The following is a 17,726-nucleotide window of genomic DNA, read 5'->3' as shown; positions in this document are numbered from 1 at the left end:
CCGGGGCAATGCCTCGCTCACTCACACACGCACGGGCGGCCCCCGCCCCCCGGAGCCCGTGTTCAGGCTGGGCCCGGGCCCACGCGGCAGCCCCAGGCCGCAGGAGGCTGCAGGCACGGCCGAGCCGAGAGGAGCGGGGAGCCGCGTTACCTCGGCGTGGCGGTCCCGAAGGAAAAACCCCCGACTGCTGCTCCTCCTCCTCCTGCCCCGGCGGCCGCCGTGGAGCCCAGGGTGCCCGCGCCGAAGGAGAAGCCCGTAGACATGGCGGCGGCGGCGGGAGCGGCGGGAAGAGCCGGAGAGCGGGGCCGGGAGCCGGCGGCGAGGGCCGGGTCGCTGGGCGAGCGGGTCGGTGCTGCGGTCGCGGCCCCTCAGCCCCGCATGGCGCCCGCCGCCACCTGCGCAGCGAGCGGCGGCACCGAGCGCGCGGACAGACGCCGGCCACGCTGCCCTCCGCGCGCCCGCCGCGGTGCACCACGGGACGGCCCGGCGGCCCTTAAAGGGACAGCGACGGGCGGGAGCCGCGCTGGGAGAGAGCGCCGGGGGCGCCGCGTCTGCCTGCGCCCCGGCACCACCAGGGCGGCTGGGCCATGGCACAGATTGACACATAACAGGTTCCATCTCAACGGCAGGAAACACGGCGGGAGTGACCGAGCACTCACCAGGTTGCCCAAATAAGTGGTCGTGGGGTATCTAATGATTTTTAAAGGCTGCTTGGACGTGGTACTGGGCAAGCGGCTCCCAGTGGCCCTCAAGCACGTGGAGGCTACTAAGCATCTCCAGGGACAATAGAAAGAACCATCTTCAGGAATATCCCCATGAGCGAGACTCACGGACTGAAGCAGGGGCCTGCGTGACCAGGGAATGGCTCGCTTCCCACACATCTACTGTCACCCCATTGTTAGGAAAATTAATCCAAGATGCCACTGGTTTATGTCAAAAACGGAGACAGAGGAGTCCTGTAATTTTATTAGAATAAAGGGAAAGGCTGTGGGGCATTTCCCATGGGGGTCTCTAAAATTGTTGGGGAACGCAGCCCCCTTTTATGCCAAGTTCCCAATCACCCACTTCTTTTTCCCAACTGGCTGAGGTACTCAGAAGGAACAGACTTCCCAAGACACTTACTGTGAAAAACACCAATCACTTGTTTTTTTAAATTTTAAAAGTTTATTGATAATAAAATGGTTATAAAAATAGCAATATAATTAGAGTAATAATAATTTGGACAATTTGGGTTAGGACACTATTAGACAACAGAAACAAAGAGTTATGGATGTCTGGGTACCTTTTTCTGGGCAACATAAGCCTGAAAAAGGGAGACGTTAACAGAGGATTAACTCTTAAAAACAATAGCCTGTTGCATATTCATACATCTCATACATGATGCACAATTTCCATTCAAACAAAGGATTCTGTCTGGTCATAATCAACTTCTTCCTCTTAATCCTCATGGCGTCGTCATGGCTGAGCGAGGTGGGGAGAAGTTAATTTCTTCTGATAAGAGAGCAATACTCTTTCTCTGAAAGATTTCGGTGTCCTGTGGCTGCTATCTTGCCACGAGTCCTTTCTTTAAAAAAAGTATCTCACATAGCATAGTTTCTATTTTAACATCATGTTATAACCTAAAACTATATTTAACACACTACCTAAGAAAATTAATACAGCTAAACTTTCTAACATAACACATATAAAATTCATTTTAATATTTGCGAAAAGCCAATCATAAAATATGCCTTTTTCACACCTACTCTATGCCCCTGTTTAATATGCACCTTTCTTTTGTCATATAAAGAAAGAAGAAGAAACTATTAATAATTCTATTAAGCCTTCGTTTCTTTTTTCTAGGTTCAAGAATATAACACGGCCTTGGCTGACCAACAGCCTGTGTCGATTAGTAACATTTTCTAGAACTAATATTTTCTTTTGTAACTTCCCTATCTGTAAGTTCCTAGCCCTATCTACGAGCAGATTAATATGGTCTGTTTGTAAAGACACATTTATATTATTCCTTTCAACATCATGGGATCCATGGCTACAGTTCTTGGGCATCCCCATGGGAGAGAAGACTGGTTCAGCCCATTGACCGATCCCAGAAGGTATAACAAAGTCTTCCCTAACTTCTCATTCTTAACTCACTTTTATATTATTTTTTATGTCTAGGTGGACACTGAGTGACTTTAGTTATACATCTTGGTCAGTGAGGGACAGTCGTACTTCAGCAGGCAGGTATCTCAGGATAGTATCTGAGATGATGGGAACATGTGTCAGTCCAAGGAGAGTGATTTCACCATGGTTTCTGATTCAACAGCAGCACATCTTCCTTTATCTCCCTTGGTTTTCATCTGTTGCGTGGATTTTCAACTGGAAAGCGCCACCAAATTCCTCCTACTTCTGCAAGTGTTTCGACTGAGCCTGGTAGCGGGGTCTCTCCTCTGCTCCACCCTCCGTTTAGTCCCCTTTAGTTTGTGCGGTGTGTGAGAGGTCGGGTGGCCGACCGCGTTCCACCCGGGAATAAGGACCATGTTTTCCCTTTCAAGTTCCTCACAGTTACCTGTTTATCCCTCGTTATTTACCCACACCGCCCTCCAGCCATTCCCGCTCCTCAGCCGCTCCCTCCCCTCAGCCATTCCCTCCACTCAGCCATTCCCGCTCCTCAGCCATTCCCGCCCCTCACCTATTCCCTCCCCTCAGCCGCTCCCTCCCCTCCTCAGCCATTCCCGCTCCCCAACCCCTCCCTCCCCTCAGCCATTCCCGCCGCCCGCCGCTCGGGGGCGCTGCGGGGCGCTCGGCGCTGGCCCCGCCCCGCAGCCGGCGCGGCCCCGCCCCGGAAGCGCAGCCGGAGCGGCCGCCGGCCCGGCTCTGTGGCGGCGGCGGGAGGGAGGCGGCCGCGGCCAAGCGGGCACCACCGCCATGGAGCACATCCGCACCACCAAGGTACTGCTGATGCTGCGGCTCGGGAGCGGGGGTAACTGTGCGGTCGGGAGGGCCCGCCCAGCCCGGCGCAGCCGCTGCGGGCGAGGGCGTTGTTGTTTTGGCTGCCTCCTGCTGTTCTGTGGCCGGTGCCGCCCCGCGCGGGGCTCCGGAGCGGCCCGCGCCGCTGGAAGGGCTGGAGGGATCTGGGCGTGCTGCTCAGCGTGGCCCCGTGTCTGTAATAAGGGGAAGACGCTAAAAATCCCGGTGTGGGGGTTTTGTGGTGGAGTGGGGAGCAGGATAAGCGAGGTGGGAGGGGATTGCGTTTGTTTTGTGTGCTCTGTATATGCTTCCGTGCAGCGTTTTCTAGTTTTGGAGGCAATTCTGTTGTGAAAACAACCGATTTGTTTTCTCCTTTTTGAATATTCCAGTGTGTGTTAAATACGCAGGACATCATTGCATGTGTAATGTGTTAGGCTATTAAAAATACGTCAGCTAAGCTGTAGCTGACATTTTGGACTTCTGTGACTTTTATTTCCTATTATTAGTGTGTTAGCCTTATTTGTATATTGAAGATGCAAAAGGAAGGTCTCTCTTGTTGTGGCTAATTTTTTAGTGAGTTTTTAAGTCACAGTTTCTATAGAATTAGATTTCTAACAGTGCTTTTCTCACCTTGCTCATCATCCCTGACTGCAAAGGTTGCTGAAAAGACTCCCCCTGTCTGTAGGCTCCTGGGAATTGTGATTATTTCCTGAACCTGGCAGTCTGACTTTAAAGTTGATTTATAGATATCTTTAGAAGAGGAGCGCTCATTGTTCCTGTCCCAGTACTAGATTCACAACCAATAATTACATAAAGGAAAGGGCTTTTAAATTTCTTGAGTAATAACTTATATAACTTTTATATAACTGTGTATAGCTGCTTTTATTTTTCATATACATGTGTATATGTGAAACAGAAAGAAGGTCTTTGATGAAACTACCATTAGTGACACTTTATTAGTCTGAAATTAGATGCACTTTATTAGTGCATCATGCTGACAGATTTGAGATAAAGTTTCTTTATCAGCTGTTTATTTACAAACATGAAAGTCCTTGTTTGGAAATTTAATATTGTATTGTTAGAGCCAGTAGTTGATTCCAAAATGAAAGCTAGACTAAAGCCAACAGATGATCAGAGTATCTGTTTAAGTTTCAGACCTGAAATTGACACTAGAAAGGCTGCAGCTTGCTGATTTCTTTGTGTCTGCAGCTGATTGTATCTCTGCATTGTGTTTTTGGGGCACTGCTGGGGAAAAAATACTTCGTGTAACAATAGAAGTGAAGGGAGAAATGAGCCCTGAACACAATTTGTAAGATACAAGACTTACTACTTGAAGCAATTATTTTTATAATTCATATGAAAAAATTATGCATTCTAAAAAAACAGTAAGAAATAGCGTGATATTTCTTATGGTAAGAAATAGAGTGATATTTCTTTTGTTACAGCTGTGTTGCTCGCTTAGCTTTTTGCAAGCTGTTGGTTTATCGAATATCCAGATAGATGAAAATGTGTATTGGCAAGCATTAGAGGTATAGGAAGCAAGAAAAGTAAAATACAACCTGCACTGTGGGTCTTGAAGATTCACTTTGTGTGTAGGTTCAAGTTGGATCTCATGCCAGCTGTTCTGAGACATCCCTGCTTTTTCTAATCTGACATCATTCCTGTTTTTTCAGTTTAGTTAAGTCATAGTGAAATAAACTTGAAACAAGAGTGCAGTCTTGCACAGATTAACTGCTGTGCAGGGCAGCTGGTATCCCCAGGAGAAGGTGATGGAATAGGTTTTGTGTCTCCTCCAATTTCAGTTTGCTGGGAATGTTGAAATTAAAATTTCTTTACAACTGTCCACACAGGTATCTGAAATTGAGTGTAGCTTTTTGGGAAATTAAACTGTCCAACAGATTTTATGTTGAATAAGGAAGTGAGGTCAACTTAAAAATCACTTCTGAGAGTTTTATGTTTAAGTAGCAACAAATGATCACATTCAGTTTATTAAATGTGATGGTGAATTAAAGAATATGTGTTTTTTTAATGAATCTTGATAGTATCCTTAAGGGTATTTTAAAGCAAAATGTGGTAGAAAAGGCTGAAAATTCTTCAGTCAAACCTGTTTGCATATTTGAAGTCAAATGTGTATTAATGAAAATACTGCTGGATTTCTTTCTCCTGGATATGGAAAGTTTTTCTTAGTTTGACTGCTAAATTAAATCAAACAGCAAAAGGAAAAAGTGTGTCATAAGCTGAGTACCCATTTAATCTGGTTTGAGTCAAGTTTAAATGAATCTGTCATCTGTGGAGGCTGAATCTAACCCAGTTGTCATTAAGAAAAGTTTATCTGTGACTTGGCTTTCAGAATTCTTGTAGACTTTACCCAGGTAAGTGGAAGTTGGAGCACTAATGCCTGTCCTCATCTAATGTAGAAATGCAGCTTTGAGGAGAGCTGCCTTATTGCATGGAGGAGAAGGAAAGCTCACATGCCAGGATTTTGTGGGTGGTGTTACTGGAGCAAAGCTGGGGCAGTTTCTGTGCACTTCTCGATTTGCTGGGGAGGTGCAGCGCCAGGTACTGGAGCAATTACTGCTGCACACCTGCCCAGTATGGATTCTGTGCTTTGGCTGTGGTGTATTCACTTATGCTGCTCTAAACCTGGGGACTTGGTGGTTTCAGCATGATGTAGTTTGGTTGTACTGATGCTTCTAGTTTCCAATTTTTTGCTTTCTAAACTGAAATCTGGAATATTATCATAGTGCTGATTTCTAGTATATATTTGTATTTCCTTCATTCTGCTTTGTATTTATTGTTGTTTTTTCAACTTTTGAAAGCAAAATTAGGCCTTTCTAGATCGTAAGAAATACTTCATTTTTTTCTGTTTTGTATGTGCTTTTAGTAGGTAAATACATCTACATAAGAGTTAAAAATGGCTTAACATCAGCACAGTAGATGTGGGTTCTCCTTGTTGCCTCCTCTGGGTGCTGGTCTTGCTGGTGTGGAAGTTTTTGGAGTTGTGCCATGCATTTAATGTAGCACAGAGCTTTAACTTGGCATTAATGAGCCAGTGCTGCCAAGAAAGAGAGGAATGCGTGGAGATAAGCCATTTGCCACACTCCTTTCCTGTTCCTGCACGCAAAGAATCGAGTAATGCTCGTTTCAAATAGAGCACTCTGTGGAGCCCAGAGTTAGGAGGGGCAGATAAAATACAGGCTATCTAGAAATAGCTCTTATTTTGAAATATTTTCCATAGGATTGAGATAACAGTGTTGATAGAATGCCAGAAGGAGTTGTTGGCCCTTGTGAGGCTCAAGCGTGAATTATCTGCTTCAAATGCCAGCACAGTCCTTGAATTTCTAGGAGCTTTTTTTGTAATTATTAGTAGAATGCTTACATTTCATTAAGAATGCATTTTGACTAAAAGGCAAGGTTATAATAATACTGATTTTTGAAGCTGGGGAATTCATAAAAGACAGTACGTAGCTAAAATGTAAGTCAGGTTTATGGCATTGAGTGTGAAGACAGCTAATAAAGCATGTTGCTGAGATCAGCTGTTAATTCAGTGCTGGCATCTCAATACCAGGAAACTGTTAGTGTGTGTTTGCTGTGTTTTGGGGAAGCAGCCTAAAAGCTTAGTAATTATTAATTCTTAGTTTAGAAAAAACTGAAACAAAAAATAGCTCAATGCTTTTTATTGAAACAGAATATTTGAACTAGTTGGTCTCAAAGCTTGTGACCACTCTAGTTTGGCCTGAATAGCCTTGTGTGTGCTGCCTTATGTTTCCTACCATTTTCAAAATTATTGCACCAACTGACAAAACCTTTGCTAAGTTGTAATTTAAATTCTGCAGAAATTCAAACTTAACTTTTATTCCTCCCTCCCCTTTTTTGTTACAGGTAGAGCAGGTGAAATTACTGGATAGGTTCAGCACGAGCAATAAGTCACTGACGGGCACTCTGTACCTTACAGCAACTCATCTGTTATTCATAGATTCAAGCCAGAGAGAGACCTGGGTAAGGATAATGAATGCTTGTGGCTCCAAGGCATGGGTCCTCCAGATACATTTCTTCTCCCTGATCTAAGGTTGAATTTGTTTACCAAAATGTTCTTAGCTGTTCTTTCTGCTTTCCTCCTTCGCAGTATCATAAGAAGTTAATAATTCACAGGTTATGCTCTTGCGTGACGCTGCTGCAGTTGAAATCAGGTCATGTTGAAAGTTTTGACTTTTCCTCAGGCTGCTGTAATTTCTTCTGTAGCTTTCACTTGTATTTCTGAATGCATGTGTGGTGGTTTTCTTTAAATAACTGACTTGCACCATGATTCTGATGCAGGAGTGGGAGACTGATACATAGCTTAAGCATCAGGTTTAAAATTTCAGAGTTAACTTACCTTGTAATTAGATTACGTCTAGGTTAAATGAGATAGCAAAAATGCTAACATCTCAGGTTTGGGCAATATTGAAGATTACATGCACGTTTTTAGAGCAGTAAGCAGCTGTTTCTTCACAAGTATTCATCTCTGAAATAAAGGGTTTCAGATGGGGCAGCAGCTTCTTGTTGACCAGTACCAATGTTGTGCAATCAAAACTGACTAGTGCAGTGTTTCCCATTAGTTTTTGTGCTAACTGCCCTGGTGGCACACATTTGAACATCAGGCTGTGGCTCCCATTGGAGTCCAGCCACCTGACTTGAGTAAGTGCCTTAAGTCTTTCATCCTCCAGGATGAAATAGCATCTCCCTAGCTGTTGTTAATTTTTTTTTCCTGTAGGTGTATTTTCCTTGATTACCCTTAATCCTGTATCCTGGGTATCTAAGTGCCTCATGGTGCTTTCAAGAAAATTCATTTTTCTATTACTTGTTCTTGGATACAAGGTACACCTTTGTACAAACCAAACTGTTACTCTTTCATACAAAATGGGGTTTTGGGGACAGCATGATTCAGAAGTATTGCTTGCTTGTGTCTCCCTATGCACTGCATTAAGAGGTTTCATTTTGGGGAAATTGAACCCATACTCCAAGTACTGCATTTCTGATGATAATGCAAGTACCAGGTACAATTATTATAATGCCTTCAAGATAGTCTCTTTGGAAATGCATATTTGGCAGTATAGTTTTCAGATGCCAGTCAGATTCTGATCAATGTTTAAGAGGATTTGATTGCTTCAGTGAGGTAATTGAAATTCTGTCAAGAACATCTTGTTCAGTTGAGGTTATGTATCTGTGCCTTTCTTCCCAGAGTTGAACAGCTGTTACTTTCTTTGTATTTACCTAAATCTTGTCTAGATTTGCCACACATAATAAATCTGTGGAGGGCTTCTGTACGTCCATTGCTGTGACTTGCTGTTAAAGTGGTCATAAACATTTAGCTGAGAAACTGTCATGTTTATCTAATACAGTACATAATACAGGAGATGTTTTTCTTGCCTTTGTTCTATCCGTACCTGTTAAATACTGGAATTTTGAAATCTTCAGTACATTGAATTATTTTCCCTTACTTCCTTTATTTTGTCTGAAAATTCTGAAGTATGTTTCTGTAGATCCTTAAAAAATATAGATATCATGTCTGGACATTGCCTAATGAGATATAAGCCTATTAGTTAACAAAGTTAAAAGAAAACTGAACAATTACAGTGGAGTTTTACATCTCAGTTTTGCATTTAGAGGGACACTTCAGAATTATAGAGGAGAGTAACAAAAGTTTTATACATTTAATATTAAAATGGCATTATTGGATTTCTGCTTGTAAATGTATTTCTTTTTATAACTGGCAGACAAAATTAGTCAAAATCCATATTCAGCATTGTTTAGTGTGCTGTCTTGCATCTGCTGATCTAAGTAGTATGCCATTCTTATTTTCCTCAGCCTGCTTACTCTGTGAGTTTTTGTATGTCACAGATACTTCATCATCACATTGCTGCAGTGGAAAAACTTCCTTTGACTACTTCTGGCTGCCCCCTTGTCATCCAGTGCAAGAACTTCAGGATAGTTCACTTTGTTGTACCCAGAGAGAGAGATTGTCATGACATTTATAATTCTTTGCTTCAGCTCTCAAGAACAGGTAATCCTTGTAGGTGTAAAAGACTTTGCAGTATATGAATGGATAACAAGCTGGGGTGTGTGTGTGTAAACCAATTATCTTTTATTTATTTTTTTTTAAACACACATTATATAAAGTCTCATGTGGGTTTGGTAATAAATAAAATTTTTGATTAAATATTAATCTGCATAAAAATTCAGAAGCTGCATTGTCTGGCTTTTGTATGTCAGTGGTGCTCCTTAACAGAATGAGAGATTCCTATGCGTTATTTTGCATTTCTAGTGGTGTTCCAGAAATTGTGAATATAAATGTGTATAGTCTCTCTTAATTGTGTGTTCCATCAATTAAAAACCCACTGAGCAAATCAATTTTTACTAATTTCATGCAGTTTCAAAAATAAAGTTGAAATTTGATGTTAGAATAACATTACCAGTTTAGCTTTACAAAGATTTCTGTCAGTAGAGTCTTTTGCATTTTCTGCCTTGTGTTTAGAACAGTGCTAAATGTCATCTGTCACAAGTAAATAGCCTACTAGGAAAAACAGAGTTTTTGAAAGCTTTTATTTTTTAAGGGAAACTTTAAACTTTAAGGTCAGTAGATGTCAATTTTAGTTCTTGCCTCCCAAAACAGTTTGTTCTTTCAGATCCTGTGAAGTCTTTTAATAATTCTGCCTTTTGCCTTAAGTTTGTCAGTCTTCATTTTGTGACCCTTATGGCTTTAGAAATGTCTGTTCTGAAATAGGTCAAGCACACTCAGAAAAACTTTCATAACCTACTTCTGACTAGGTATCTGTAATTATCAATTAACTGTAGGATAGTTGCAGAATAGATATTTCAGACGTGTCAAGTATCTATTGTTTAGTCTTGCTTCTGTGAATCTTGAAGCCTGAGACTTTCTCCCCATTACATATTCTTTACCTTTTAGCAAAATACGAAGACCTGTATGCCTTTTCTTATAATCCTAAACAAAATGAATCTGAGCAAGTCAAAGGTTGGCAGCTTATTGACCTAGCAGACGAATATAAGAGAATGGGAGTGCCAAATGATTACTGGCAGTTGTCTGATGCAAATCGTGATTACAAGGTAAGTGTTGTAATGGAAGCATGTTCTGCTCTGCGTCTGTTTCTGGTGAGGCCTGTAGAAAACACCTTACTGCCAAATCACTTGGCTTGCTATATGAGCACAAACTTGCAGGTAGAGTTAACTCCTTAATCAGTGTGCAATCTCCCAACTTCCTGATTGAAGGTTTTTGCAAGGCCTCATTGAGAGAGTGTGTGTGTATGGATGCGTGGGTTCTTTGGGATTGTTTTGAGAGATGCTTACCTGTTGGAAGCTCAGCCCCACTGATTCTGGTGCTCTGCAGCTTTGTGATGTCTCTCTCAACTGAGCAGGATTCTACTTCAGCATTTTGCAGTGCTGGTTGTGGTGGTGCGGCTGATTCTGAGATTAGGTTTCATCTTACTTTGTAGTCCGGAAGCATTAAAAATGAGGGAAATAATTTCAGTATTTTATTTGAAACACATTCTACTGCAGAATTGCATTCTTTAGAGTGAATGCTGGTATGGTGATGCTTGGATGTGTAACTGGGATACCAGTTTGTACTACTTTCATCCATGGCTTGTCTCCTTTGAGTTGTTTACATTTATATAAAGAAACATGGTAATGTTTATCTTTTGTGTCTTAATTCATCTTACATCTTTCTTTCAAATTGAATACAATATAAAATTATGTTAGGCTTTGTGTCTTGCCTATAAAATCCTTTCTGTGTATCTGTGTCTTTCAGGTTTGTGAAACCTATCCTAGAGAACTTTATGTTCCCAGAACTGCAAGCAAGCCCATAATTGTTGGTAGCTCCAAGTTCAGAAGCAAAGGAAGATTCCCAGTGTTGTCATATTATCATAAAAACAAAGAGGTATAGTGTGACTTCCTTTTGCTGTAAAAGTGCTGAAAAGTATTTCTCAACACTTGACAGTAGTTCAAGGGTTGGTGAGGAGGTTCAAGTACAATGACTTGTATGGAAGGGTGTGACTCAGGATAACCCTGAATACAGCTGACAGGAGTGGTGCCTGACAGGATGTGGAGTAAGCCTAGCCAGTTTAAAATAAATCCTTAAGTAATCTGTTGACTCTACTGAAGTTTTCAGAAACTAACATTAAGGTAACTGAGGATAGCTGTCTCTTAAGGGATCTGTCTTCCTTGATACATCAGAAATAAAATATGTTAGGTCAAAATGGTAGGAAAAAAACCCTAAACAGATAAACCAACAAAGTAAAAATATTGTTTCTTCAAGGAGTTATTTGCAAGGTAAAAAAACTCTACAGGGTAGGAAATAAGATTTTGCAGTGGGTGGTGGAAAGCATCATGTACCTGTCTCAGCTGTGGAAGGACCCTACTGTCACCTTGCTGAGTTAAAGAATTTTTCCATGAATGTGAAGTTACTAGATGGATTTGAACATAATTATATCATTATTTGAATATTGGAAGATGTACCTGATACCTTCTGAAATACAACATATCATTAAAATGACATTACAAAAATTACATTAGATGATAACAAATTGCACTTGCAATAATAAAATCATGTCTGCTTTAGTAAAACCACACATAATTCATTCTGTATTAAGGGAGTAGCTTGCTTTCCTAAAGTATCATTTTCCCAGTCTGTACTTCTGTGAGTTTTTATGTCAGTTATGTAAACTGATACCTTGCCCATGAAGATAAACCTGAAAACCTGTTTTGATGAATATTTAAATTTAAGTTGTAGCTGCTGTGTTTCAGGGTTTCGAAGGAATGTACTTTTTAAGCACCTGAACTTTATTCAGGAACACCTGAACTTTATTCAGTTTGCTGGTGCTCTCTGCTGAATGAAACAATTTATTTCAGTGTCTTTTGAGATTTTGCTAAGCACTTCAAGTACACATATTAAACTGACGCTGATTTGTTCTTTGTTGTTTCTGGCAGGCTGCAATTTGCAGATGCAGTCAACCTCTCTCAGGTTTCAGTGCCAGGTGCCTGGAAGATGAGCACATGTTGCAAGCCATCAGTAAAGCAAATCCTTCCAATCGCTACATGTACGTCATGGACACCAGGCCCAAGGTACATACTTCTGGTGCTGCAGACAAGCCTCTCCTCCTGAATATTAGAGTGCAGGGTACAATGTAATTTTGAAAATTTTGGAGCCAAGTAGGAGTCCATCTTGAGCAAAAATGTTGTAAAAATGAGGTTATGCCTCTCTGTTCTGGTGTTTCGATTACTTGCTTTCTTAAAGAAGGTTTAAGGTTCAGCTGGACAGTTGAACCTGTCCCAGTAGTCAGTTAGAATTCTCTGAATATGCTGCTACACTTTGAGAGGGACATTTAAAAATATGCTTAAATCATAGTTAAGAAGTGAACAGTTGAGTGGGATCCAGATAATTTTGATTGTTTGAAATGAAATTCAGGAAATGGTGAGCTGTGTTGTGGTTTCTTTTGGAATGGGAGAGTACTATGTTCTGTGTAAATGATCTATACAAACTGTCTCAAAAGTGAGGAAGTGGAGGAAATTCTGTTTTGGCATTTTGAGGTCATCATAGAATGGCTTGAGTTAGAAGAAGTCTTAAACATCATCTCCAACCTCTGATGAGGTTGTTCAGAGCTCTGTCCAATCTGGCTTCAAACACTTCCAGGATCCACAACTTCTCTGGGCAATGTTTTCCAGTGCCTCACCATCATATTTCATCACTGTCTAATTAAACTGAATTCTGTTATTTTATTAAGTTATGTTATTACCTGTTACAATGTATGGCTGATTACCACTCTTTAGACTCATCTTCATGTCAATTAGTATTAATTTCACTCAGTACAGGAGCTGAAAATGTCTGGGTCTTACTCTTTCCTTTGTATGTGAGATGTTTGTAGTGTCTTTACTCAGAAATATTTGGACACAAAAAAAGGCTTATTAGTTAGGAATCTGGAGAGGAGAATGGGAATTACTAAATGCATCATTCAGATATGTCAGCTCTAAATATAGACTATTTTTTAAAAATATCTATAAACTGTCCTTTTCTTATACTTCTTTCAAGCTGATTTGTCACAAACTATATTAGAGTCTGTTTATACTGTGTGCTCTTGTGTTTTTTTCCCAATGTGTTCAATTGAAATTGCTTGACTTTTGCTTCTTAATTTGATTTTTTATTCCAATAATGTTTTTCCATGGTTTTATTTTCCTCTTTTAAGCTTAATGCAATGGCTAACAGAGCTGCTGGGAAGGGCTATGAGAATGAAGACAACTACTCAAACATTAGGTTCCAGTTTGTTGGCATTGAAAATATTCATGTAATGAGATCTAGCTTGCAGAAACTTCTGGAAGGTATGTTTTAACTGTACTAAAATAGTGTATTTGAACACAGGGTGTTTTTCTGAAGTCTTTAATAATAGGTTACACAAACTGCATTGGCATTTCTATGGTTTATTCCAGCTCTATCTTTAGTACCAGTTTGATGTGCTTTGTGGTAATGAATTACCTTAAACCTCAACCTTCAAACTGTAAACCCAACTGAATGGAGTTATTCTGAGAAAATTGAATGGCAAATATGTCTTCAGTGAGTTTGTTAGTATGTCAATGAGAGACTCCTTTGTTTTCCAAGTGTGTGCCTGTAGATACATTTTCATTTACAAAATATCAGTTCTTCTCCAAGGGGTGCTTTATTCCGCAGAATTCACAGCGAGCATATGGTCTGTACAAAACTTGAGCTCTTTGACTTGGTGAGCCCCTTGTGTGCTTGTAGGTGTTTGTAGAGAAGGGGGCAGGGGGAAAGGTGAGCCACTTCACCACACCACTGCCTGCCTCCTGGTGGAGAAAATGGAGAGGCAGAACTGTGTTCATAATTCTGTTAATATTTTTTAGGTAGACAGCTGAGAGAAAATTTAAGACATTTTGTGGATTCTGAGATTAGAATACAGTGGCAGAAGTGAGGCTTCCACACCTGACACACAATACATGTGTAAGTGCTTGGCTTCTGGAATTAAGCAAGTATTTCCAGAGACACAGAAAGTTTACACTTGTATGGAAGCCTGTTTTGATGAAGACATGCTGTTACATTGATCAAGAAATCTTACAGACTAGTGGTGTAATCTTTATTTTCATTGATCCTGGATGTGCTGCTAACCTATTCTTCAGGCACTGTGCATGGAGTCTTGCTGAGCTTTGATAATAGGGATCTGCCTGATTATTCCTGCATGTGTTTTTCGTGAAGAAAAATTGAGAAGCATGATCCTGAGCTTGAGCTTTTAGATTTTTTTTAGATTTTTCGTAATCCCCCTTTCTCTTACTAATACATTCAATTCTAGGAAACTAGCTAATAAAACTTGATTGTTTTGATTTTTTAAGAAGCCTGCTCCTGTGTAATAATGTCTGATGCAGAAGTGTGTGCATCACACAGTAAAGTTTCACAGACTTCATATTCCTTCCTTTTGATTTGGCATCCCACCGGCAATAGTTACTAAATAGTATTGTAACTGTAACTTTATTTAAGGATATGGAATATGTTTTAGTTTTTCCTTGTGTGAAGAATTGGTTTGTTTAAACACTGTTGAACAAAATAATGAGTAATCTCAATTGTTTGTTTACCACAAAAGTTTTTTTTTGGTGAATGAATACAGTTGTTTTACCTCTGTTCATTCTGTATGTTTTCTTAGAGTTTTGCTGAATGCCACTTTAGAAGTAGGAGCACCTTCAGGGGTAGAAAGGACCCTTAAAATTTAGGGTTGTCTGCAATAATTTACTCTTCAGCCCCTTGCAGAAATGTGCTGTCAGTGGGATGATCAGGAATAAAATGCCATGAAAATGGTTCACAACTTAAAATGAGGAAAATGCCATTTATCTTCTGTGTACTCACTTTCCCTGAATGTGCTGGACTGAATGTTCACAAATGAGAGCATGATACCAATGACGCTGTTTGTTCAATAACCACTGTAACTGGGACTGCCCTCAGTTGTTTGGGCTTTTTATAACAAACAACTGTTACTCATTGTTTGGTGTGTGTCCTGCTCCTTGGCTCTGTGTCTGTCTGCCGGATTTCTTTCAGAATCTGCAAATTCCACTGGCAAGCTGAACGTGAGACAAAATCCTTCCCAACATCCTTTTGTAATGGGACTATATCATGGAGTATGCTAGTGGGGTTTACAGTGTAGTAACAGCTGAATTTTGGATTCAGCTATTAATTAAATATCTTGCATGCAGTGGTTCAAAACTTTTCTAAAATAGTTTTCTTCAGTGTGAACGTGATGACTCTGCTGATGAGCAGACTACAACACTCATGGAAGAAACTTGACATAGACTTAAGTTTGTAGCTGTAACACTAAATTCAAAGTTCACTTTTTATATATTTAAATTAAAATGTTACATAACAGGCTTGAACTCTGATAAGCAAAAAGGTTTTGGGTATGTCAAGACGGGAGCATTTCCACAGAAAATGTTTGGGGAGAAGGCTAAATAGATGTTGCAATCTGTTACATATATTTTGATGGTGGAAGTGTGTAAACTGAGTGGGTTTTGTGAGTTATGTAGAGTTTTCTGTATAGGGCAAGGCATTTTCTGGGTTTTTTTATTTGTTAAAAAAAAGCCTGCCTGCAACCTGCTGTGCTTCACTCTGCAGGTCTAGTCACCTCCTGAACTGCTGGCTGAGGCTTTGCTAGTAGTGTGAATAATGACAGTCAAGCAAGGGAACATTGAGGTTTTGGGGCTCATGTGCATGTAGGGCTTGTATTTTTTATGGTGGGATCCATATGGGCAGAACTATCTTGAGTCCTATTTATTGTGGAGTAGCTGAATTATCTGACTGGTACTATAAATGGTACCATAAATCATCCTTCACCTTTTAAAGGACCATAAGGAACTAGAAAATAACTTTTTTTTCAGCATATAAGACTTGGACCAGTACCAGTGCATTTGATTTAATCACCAACTAGTATAAAAATGCCTGTGTTAATTCACAGAAATGGAATCTAACTCTTGGGGCTCAACATATGTGTTCCTATCTCTGCCTTCATTTATAAAAATATAGAAATCTAGCTAGGGAATTACTAGTTGTGAAATATTTCTGCCAAGCTGAAAATTCTGATCAAAACCAGGTTTTGACAGCAGTATCTGGGTGAAAACAAACTGAGGACTGGAAGCCTGTTTATCTTCTAGCTGGAAAGCTTGTGCTGTAAATCTTAAGTTACAGAGTGTGTAGGTGTACTGCCATACCTCTAGACATGGCTTTGCCTGTCCAGTCCCTTCTCTACAGAGGTTTTAATTTCCTGATACTTGACTATTTTCAGTTTCTTTCCTTTACCACAGAGTGGTGGATGTGTTTGTGTACTGTTGTGACTGATCAAGTGTATGGAACCACTGGTATAGAGAATGACTTGGTCCTTTCAGCTAGCTCACATTCTCATCTATATCTGTTTTCTCCATGTGCCAGATCTTTTGGAAGCAGAACTCTTGCCTAATGGTGCCCTTCAAAGACAGGGGAAAGCTATCTTGCTTTTACTTCTTTTATTGATATTACAGACTAACCTTCAAAAGTAGGTCTTCTCTCCTGGGGTTTCTTGATGTTCTATTACCTCATTGTGCTGTGGTTTGCTAGTTAGTTTTATGGATGATGAGGATCTGTGGTGCTGCAATACTTATTTGGAAGCCTGTCATTCTTCTAGTATTCAGCAGCACCTGGCACTATGAATCTTCCTGAGCAGTGGGGAGTGTGCCAAAACTTGTTTGACTGAGAGCTGAGAAACATCTAGTGCAGAAACAGGAAAGCTCTTGGAGACAGTGATTTGAGTTCATAACCTTCCTTTTATCAAGGGACTTGATTGAATATGAAGCTACATCACAGAATTATTTGGTGAATTTTGTTCTCTGCTTTTGCTGCTGACTCACTTCCTTCCATGGCCAGAGATAAAGATGATTTGGCTGCTGTTGTATTCCTACTGCTGATTTTCATCTACAGAACCTTTTTATTTTCATTTACCGCCCAATGCTCTAGAATCATTAAATCATTTAGGTTGAAAAAAAGTTTTAAGATCATCAAGTCTAGCTGTTAAGTGTAGTGGAAAGTAGGCTTCTACTGTAGAAGAGGCAGGTATTTGTGTAGCTAGGAGCCTTGGGCGTCTTTTCTTAGAATTACACATAGCTGAAGTTATGTTCGCGGAGTTTTTTAATTCCAGAAGTTTGTAATGTTTGAATAGTAAGGTAATTGTGTGAGTTATTACTCAAAATTGTACAAGAAACAGGCTATCTGTCTTACATGTGAATTGGTTCTATGTGAGAATCTTCCAGTCTACCTCTGCATCTCTTGCTGCTACACTGCAAAGCATCTTTCCTTTGAGTTCTTCCTTGCTCTCTGAATTGACATTATTGTTACAGGATCCAAGTATGTTAGGTAAGAATGATAGAGATCAGTCAGAAATGCAGTGTGTCAAGTGTGAAGGTAGACAAAATTTCAGTGGATTTCATTCGGCCCTGTGTTCTTGTACTGCACTTACTTTATTCTCCTGTGCAGGGTGGAGGGGACAAATCTCTGGCAGTGTGACTCCTCTGAACTGTGTCTATTGTCTGGATGCAGCTCCTTCCCTACTAGTAGTACTAATTAAGTATTTCCAATGAGCCTTTGGCATTTGCATTGCCTTCTCTGGTGACAAGACTAAGGCTTCCTGGTAGGAATAACCAGTGTATTTACTTGAAATGTTATTTTGTCAAAAAACCACAAAGATCTTACTCTTGCAGCTCATGGTTAT

The 17,726-nt window shown here is 40.4% G+C and overlaps 2 protein-coding genes across 3 annotated transcripts in view; one reads left to right on the top strand and one right to left on the bottom strand.

Moving 5' to 3' along the window:
• The window catches only part of NUP58 (nucleoporin 58), a 35,978-nt gene extending 35,681 nt beyond the window's left edge, over positions 1 to 297 (bottom strand). For both annotated transcript variants that reach the window (XM_063149057.1, XM_063149058.1), the window contains exon 1: positions 151 to 297. In XM_063149057.1, the coding sequence (XP_063005127.1) occupies positions 151 to 263 (113 nt within the window). In that variant the 5' untranslated portion in view covers positions 264 to 297. The remainder of the gene's footprint in view (positions 1 to 150) is intronic.
• Positions 298 to 2,840: 2,543 nt separating this feature from the next.
• Positions 2,841 to 17,726, top strand: part of MTMR6 (myotubularin related protein 6) — a 26,967-nt gene continuing 12,081 nt past the window's right edge. Inside the window, exons 1-7 of the mRNA XM_063149056.1 lie at positions 2,841 to 2,931; positions 6,832 to 6,948; positions 8,830 to 8,992; positions 9,896 to 10,053; positions 10,754 to 10,882; positions 11,932 to 12,066; positions 13,185 to 13,317. Coding sequence (XP_063005126.1) covers positions 2,908 to 2,931; positions 6,832 to 6,948; positions 8,830 to 8,992; positions 9,896 to 10,053; positions 10,754 to 10,882; positions 11,932 to 12,066; positions 13,185 to 13,317 — 859 coding nt within the window. The 5' untranslated portion in view covers positions 2,841 to 2,907. The remainder of the gene's footprint in view (positions 2,932 to 6,831; positions 6,949 to 8,829; positions 8,993 to 9,895; positions 10,054 to 10,753; positions 10,883 to 11,931; positions 12,067 to 13,184; positions 13,318 to 17,726) is intronic.

Source organism: Melospiza melodia, chromosome 2 (assembly GCF_035770615.1).
Source record: "Melospiza melodia melodia isolate bMelMel2 chromosome 2, bMelMel2.pri, whole genome shotgun sequence".
NCBI lineage: Eukaryota > Metazoa > Chordata > Aves > Passeriformes > Passerellidae > Melospiza > Melospiza melodia.
This window is presented reverse-complemented; position numbering and strand designations above follow the sequence as displayed.